Below are 7503 nucleotides of genomic sequence, written 5' to 3'. Positions count from 1 at the left end.
CACCCTCGCTAATAATGCCAAAATTTAATCCTCGTTAAAAATTCTACTTAAACTGTATTATAACTATCCAAGAATTTTAACGAGTCCTGATTATCGTTGGAAGACTGTGTGACCACTGAGAAAGGTGAGTTTTCCCCCTGCAAATCGTGAGAATTTTTGGTTTCATTAAAGTTTCATTAAAAAGACCGCCAAATGGTTATATTTTTGTTGCTGCCTTAACTTTCAAAGTGTCCCTTGCTTGCTTGGCACATTTTTCGGACACTTGGGTTACTCGGGTGATCCTTATAACCTTTCGTTTTAACCAATCGTTATTCATCGTACGACGGTCTTAAACAAACAGTGATAGATCGCAGTTATGAGTAAAAGAGAACAATTAAATATCTAATATTTTGATCGTTGTCTCCAAAATGGGAAGAGGAAAATGACCCTAAATCGATGCATTTTAATAAAGAAAAATCCTTCTAAGCATCAAGTAAATGAGCCATGTTTTAAAAAAAATGAACATCATTATTTACCATGGTCGTGACACAATATTGACCGAACAGAAAGTTAGCTTCCACTTGCAGTGTAAATTTATGTCGTTTCAAATATTTTTTAATAATGGTACCTACACGTAATACACCTTGCTTATGGCGGTTGTGGCCAAAAGACAAGAGATGCTTACCTCTACCAAGCACCTGATTCCATCTCTGGTGTTTCTAGCCACACATTGACTTCAAGTCTCCATGTAATCAAAATAAAACATTCTTGCTTTTTTGAAAAAAAAATGTCTTAATTTGTCTGCATTCAATTTGTGGCTCAAAGTTCACCTAACTTTTATCTTTCATTTCATTTATCTATTACATATACTCTGTTTTCCTACGCACATTACCTTAAAATGTGTCGAATTACAAAGTGTGTGATATTTAATCATTTCCGTTGAAGGATAATTTTTAAAAGACATTTGAAATCACCCATCAGTCTGTTCATAAACAGGATTTTTATCAAACATCATTGTGAAATAAACTTCTTGAGAGAATGTGACTTTTATCATGAATTTAATATTATCTCACTATATATAATTCATAATTTATCCGAAAGCGTAGACTTTGTAGTAATGACCGTCATCACGTGTATAAAGGTGAGCAGCAGGGGACCTAAAACAGGTATGAAGCCCGCGGTCAATTACACCTACTGAACCATAGGTATGGCAAGAGGTACGGGCCTCGTTTGGAAACGAACCATAAGCTACATTGGCATCATTTCTGCGATGACCGGTTAGACGTTTTTCGACATCTCGTTTTCCACCATGCATGATATGATATGTATGTGTCGTGTGTACGTAGTTGATGACGTGTTGCTGAGTCGTGCTTAGATGAGATTTATGGGCATCAAGACTAGCTACTACAACGTTTTTTCCATGGTTGTTGTTAATGACTCCTCCAATTCCTGGGCAAACATGAACCACGTACTTTTTAGGGTCGGTGTTGTGGTCACTGGTAACGACAAGCCAGTTACGCCAGTAATATTTATGTGAGAGCTGGCTCTGTAGAGGATTGGTAATGTCACAATTGCTTGAATGGGCGTGGTTTGCAACGAACTTGTCTACGTCAGTTGCTAACTGACTGCCATATTGCGTCATCAGCTTATGGTCTGCTGTTGTCAGTGTATTTTTCAAATGTTCAAACTTTACTCTCCAGTCATGCTGAATAAAGGACGCCAAATGCGGCTTTGTAAGTTCGTAATATGCTACTTCTATTGCTGCTGCATCAATTAGTAATTTTGTAACGCCTAGCATAAATTGTTGTGTTTTCTTTCGATCCCATTCTAAATGCCTGATCGCCTCGTCGAAAATTGGCCCGTTAAACAGGTTACTTTGTCCCATAACGCCATCGTAAATCTTACCACCAGCTTCATCATATTGCTTGTAGCTGTTGATGAAAAATTCCTTCCTAGCGTTGTACTCGGTTTTACTTGTTGATGCGGCCATAGCTCTATATTTTTCTCCCACTACATGAATAGTGCTTTCGTAACTACCATAATGGGTCTCGATATTTACCCAGTGGATTTCGCGGGAAATAGTAGCAAACTGATGATCTATACGATCGAATCTTAGAGTAACTTCTTTATAGAGCTTCTGAATAGCGAGAAGTTCTGCAGAAGGACCAGTGTGCAAAAAACTGAAGGCAAAAGATAAAACGGACCCGATAACACCAAGATATGGGCTGACGGAAGAAATAAGCTTTGATGCTGTTTTTGAAAAGTCTTGGCTTTCAATGAATCCTCCCAGGTCGTTAGCAAGACTAAGGGTGTCAGTAATCGTTGATGGGTCTACAGCATTTACTGCCGCCCAAGTAATTATTCCAAAACAGATGATGAACGGATGGAGACTCATTTTGAGTCTACCTAAGAAAAAGGAAAGAAGAACTTCATTAAAAACTACCATAGGTCTGATAGACTAAGAAGAAGCAAACTGTTATAAATATTCTTGTGAAATTGGTATTTGTGATTATAATATTTCGTTTATCTTTTGTAATGGACATATTTGAGAGAAGTATCTTAATTTCGCTCACTAGTACATGTACAGATAAGTATTTACTGATGTTTTTTCATACTTATTGTTAGATTGATTTTTATACGATGAATTATATTATCTACTGATATTTCCGTATAAACAACTATCACAAAGAGCGCACGACGGATGTGACAGGTCGAGATGCTTACTCCTCCATGGGACCTGATCCTATCTCTATTGTTTTAAGAGGTTAGACCCGCTTTAGCTGTGTTACAAATATGTAATGTTTTAATGGATTATTGAGCATAAATATTGTTCTTTGTCTCTGAAATTTCATCGTGTTGTTTTCTAATTTCTTATTTCCATTAATGTGAGTCTTACTTCAGAGTTTTTATCTCTATATTGTCCTCAAATATATAATTAATTTATGCTTTAAATCAAAAAACCTCATCTACCATATAGGGACCTTCGTTTTGTGCACTACATGTAAGATTTTTACTTGCACAATTGTAATTTGATTATCGTCGCAGAATTTTAATTTGTTAAGCTATTCTTGTAAACAATCAACGTGAACAGTACCTCTTAAATGGCTAAATCGGTAGCATTCCACCCAACAGAAGTAAAATATACCGAAAATATATTTACAGGAAACAAGCACCAAAAATGGCAAGCCGACAAGTTTGAGACAAATTTGATTGCCATTATAAAAATATGGAGATAACGAACAGTATTCAAGCTCAAAAGTCCATTCAAACAATATTAATTTGGACCTCCAAAAAATAAAAATTGGGATTAGTTACCATAGATGAGTGAGCATCCCCTACTGACCGGTCACATCCGCTATGTGTTCCTTTTCATGATCGGGAAAAATTACCTGTGTCGAACCTTATTTGTACGGACAATGAGTGAGGATACAGACATTTGAGTGTCCTTTAAAATTTTGTTTCATGAAAAAATATAATCTAAATAATCGACCGCATTTTTTATTTAGGCTTGTTTAATTTGTGATTAAAAGATGATAGAAATGTAAAAACGCATGGTACAGAAATGCACAATAGTAATTTGTTTTAAATCATTGCATTCATAGGTGGTTTTATTCATAATATTCTTTTACGTTATTTGGTGAGTGATACAGTTTAAATTACTTTGTCAAAAATGTGAAACTATAAATATATATTGCTGAATTGATTTTATATTGTTTTTATTTTCCTTTCGGTTATCTTTTTTTTTAAATAGATCTAGTTGTAAATGATGAGGTTTGCTTTCCTGGAAAATCATTTCTTCAATATACCGGTATAAAAGATCGGGCTTTCTGCAGGTTCGTAATCCCCATCCCAAAATTTTCCTTTATTTTTTATAATCAGTTACATTTGTGTTTTTTTTAAAATGTTAGATATTTTAATCACGGTCTTTAAATGAATTTCAAGTATATTTTTTAAATCTATTTATTGTCACCATGTATTCAAGACGAGGAAAAAGTGTTGTAATTTACCTGGATCTCCAGTCTCCTACAGTGTGGGAAACAAATGAGTCTAGCTTGTAGGTGTATACTTATCTATAATATACAATGAACTTTCTATTCCATTGGTCCTGATTATCGTGTTCACCTTGACCATTAATTTTCTTTGCACTCAATGAAATAAAATTTGATTCTTATCTGACCCCTTTTCCTGGCCCAGTTTTTATGATTGAGGCTCATATAATGATATTATAATAGCAATAATGGGGAAATAAATTGATGTGGTATATTATTGCTTGTTTTTTTTCCAGGTTTTGTTTAATTTCATCTTTAGAATGTACACATACGAGTCAAAATAATCGGTTACCACATTTTACGCTCACAAAATAATAATGCTTATGAAAAAAATCTCTTGACAATTAATAAATTTAATACTTTTGTCTGAAATATTTGATTTATTTGGGAATGTCCGTTTTTAAGGATACCATTCAGCTGAGGTTTGATTTCTTGCGATTTTATTTCAAAATTATATTAAAATTGCTTTGGGTTTTTTTCCGTTGACATTTGTGTGCTTGAAAGACAAATGTAAAATTTCTCCTGAGAAATATAATAATTTGATAGCAATCTCATATAGGGCTTGCTCTGTATCCTACAGAAATACATGTTTTTTCTTCGTTTTACTTACTACAATGTAGAATTTCACTTGGCAGGACTATTTTTAATTTATTATGAGTGAATCAATTTTTCTGAATAATAAATGTTACATTATAAGTAAAAGGTTTTCTATCTTTTTGGATTCAATCATCACTTTAATTTTGATTTTATGGCAACAGGCAAATTACCACACGACGAAACTAGGGTTATTACATTAAATAAATTTAAGTAAAATACATATATTAGTATTACCTAACAGTTCTTATTTCCAAAAAGTAAAGTTTCCGAGACAATGGACATCAGGCAAAACCTGTATCAGTTTCTAAAATATATTACTGTAATTACCAACTTAAAAATTATGTTTATGGTAGCGATGTAAACATTAAGATTTATTTCAGATAATTTTCACTTAGGATCTATTCTCTCAATACTGTAATCGAACATATTTATTTAGTTGTGTTTAAAACTTTACAAAAATCGAATCAAAAAAGCTTTTTTAATGCATCTTATCAAAATCAAGAAACTCGAAAGGTACGACGTGTTAGTGCTTTGTACAACTATACGGGATCGATAAAATTCCAGTCTTTATGACATCAGAGACAGCAGCTGTAAGTAAAAATGATACTCGTATATATCTATTTCTTATCACTGAACATCTCCAGCATTATTTTGTTAAATCCCATTCAAAATGTACTTTTATTCATAAATTATACAAATATTCATAAATGAAAGAGACTTATTAATTACAAGTTTTTTTTAATTGTCACAATTTTAAGGTGAGGAGTCTTTCAATAACGGCGGAATTTTCTTACCAACTAATTGAGCCATGTTATTAATAGACTTATTTTTGTTTTTCGGTAATCATTTCATTAATAAGAAGATTATTTTAAAACTAAAGTCTTACATGTGAAAAGATGTTTCTATAGACTTTTGTTTGACACATTGACGATGTTAATTAATGATCAATTTTCATTCCCCCATTGTTTTGATATACATAAGTATATTCATTTGAACTGGAAATTAACCCTCGAAATCAGCCATGTGTATTAAGTGTTTGGAATTTTATAAGAAAAAATATCAATGGAAAATTAACAAAAAACTTTCAAACTAAATGAAATAACTTTAACTTTTCTATCTACATTTTCCTGAATTATACTATTGTCACCAGTATTATATGAAATTTATGTCTTCAAGTAAGCATACAAATCAAGTAGGAATCCATCTACCCCTTTCATCTTGGTCAATATCCAATCAGCAAACCCTTGGTCTGTTATATTCATATTAGAGTAACGTGTCGAAGGAAAAGAATCATCGTTGCTATCTACTATCATGAGTTTCTTAAGTTATGACCAATTGAGCTCTATACTTAATGACAACATTTTCAACCTTTGCGATATACATTTTTCCATATGTTGCATCAAATGAATTGTTACAGTTCGTTATACACATCATTTAATGATAAACTAATTGATTTCATATCCAAAAGGCATAAAATCTTTATCTAGAAATTCAATTCCTCAAAAATTGCATGTATGTTTTATCAGACTACTAAAAAGCGATCATCATATGATGATAATTTTTTGTACCTTCCACTTCCATTGTTGAAGGAAAGTGCACTTATCGTTTTATGCAATTTTCTATTAGAAAAAAATGTAATTTCAGCTACAGTACAAATTGTTTTTACCTTTAAATTTAAAAACATTTATTCTATTTCTTTTTTAAAAATCGACACAAAATTTTTTTGTGTTCCATTTATACCTTTACTATTTATGGTAGAATCTGCAATGTCGGAGAAGGTACAACATTCAGTGCATCGACAATGTTAACTTCCGTAGCTGCTTTCAGACGGGAGAAGTTTCTTCTACCTGGATCGGTTACAACAGAGAGCTCTTCTGCAATGTTGTTTTGTCAAAAGAATAATATGTATCAAAGAAAAATGAATGTATTTGTGTGTTTCATCCAGAAGCTCTTTTTTAAAAATTCGTTAAAAAATACGACTTTGAATAGCTATTACTAGTTACATGACTACTACATGAGTGAAAAATTCTCGAGAGGGACGTTAAACAATAAGCAAACAAAACTATCATAGTTAAATCAATGACTTATGATTTGCTTTAGAAAAAACCAGTATCTTTATACGTAAATAAGGATGCTTTCGTTCATAAAATATAATATACATCAAGAATTAAGGTTAATACGGAGTGTCTATATCTCAGTTGATTCGATACGCAAGAACATGCTCTACGTATGAACAATTTCTAAATCAACGTAAATTATTGAAAAGCAAGTTGATGAAACAAGAATATCAGCAGTCTCGTTTAAAGTCATCATTTCGTAAATTCTATGTTCGATACAATGACCTTGTCATCAAATACAATTTATCATTGAGTCAAATGCTGACTGACGTTTTTCATACTAATTGTTAGTCCATTATTTATATATACTGAATTGACAACGGATTTTCCCGTTATTTCCCGATCATGACAAGGAGCACACGACGGGTCGGTTGGCAGGGGATGCTCACTCCTCCATGGCACCTGATACCACCTCTGATGTTTCGGAGGTCCGTGTTTGCTCTGCTCCTATTTTGTATTGTTTTATGGACTTTGATATTGAATACTGTTCGTTATCTCCATATCCTTCTTAAGTAATACTACTAACAAAATTTATTTATAGAATCTATGGTAAAATATTGCAAAATATTTTTAAGAAGAAGCTTTTGTAACAAATTAAGCTTTTCTGGTTATCATCACTGTAGAACAAAGTGTAATAAAATTCATTGATCACATTCCCATTTATAGAGAATTTATATATTCCTCCCATTTAGAATAATAAGTATTGCTCACTTAATAACAATATAATATAAAACATTTAAAGCGGAATACAATGCCCCATA

At 32.4% G+C, this 7503-nt stretch overlaps 1 protein-coding gene across 1 annotated transcript; it reads right to left on the bottom strand.

The window, feature by feature from the left end:
- Positions 1–998: 998 nt before the first annotated feature.
- On the bottom strand, positions 999–2374 carry LOC134230010 (uncharacterized). Its single transcript, XM_062711784.1, has one exon. It carries the CDS (start codon positions 2372–2374, stop codon positions 1070–1072), a length of 1305 nt encoding a protein of 434 aa, XP_062567768.1. The 3' UTR covers positions 999–1069.
- Between the last annotated feature and the right edge of the window lie 5129 nt (positions 2375–7503).

The sequence above is a fragment of the Saccostrea cucullata genome, unplaced genomic scaffold (genome assembly GCF_032062105.1).
Source record: "Saccostrea cucullata isolate Sc308-1 unplaced genomic scaffold, CSIRO_AGI_Scuc_v1 ctg1153, whole genome shotgun sequence".
Classification (NCBI taxonomy): domain Eukaryota; kingdom Metazoa; phylum Mollusca; class Bivalvia; order Ostreida; family Ostreidae; genus Saccostrea; species Saccostrea cuccullata.
Note: the sequence above shows the minus strand (reverse complement) of the source record. Positions and strands in the feature narration are given on the sequence as shown.

Coding starts and splice junctions, on each gene's coding strand:
- LOC134230010 (XM_062711784.1), bottom strand. CDS start 2,374: ATGAGTCTCCATCCGTTCATCATCTGTTTTGGAATAATTACTTGGGCG.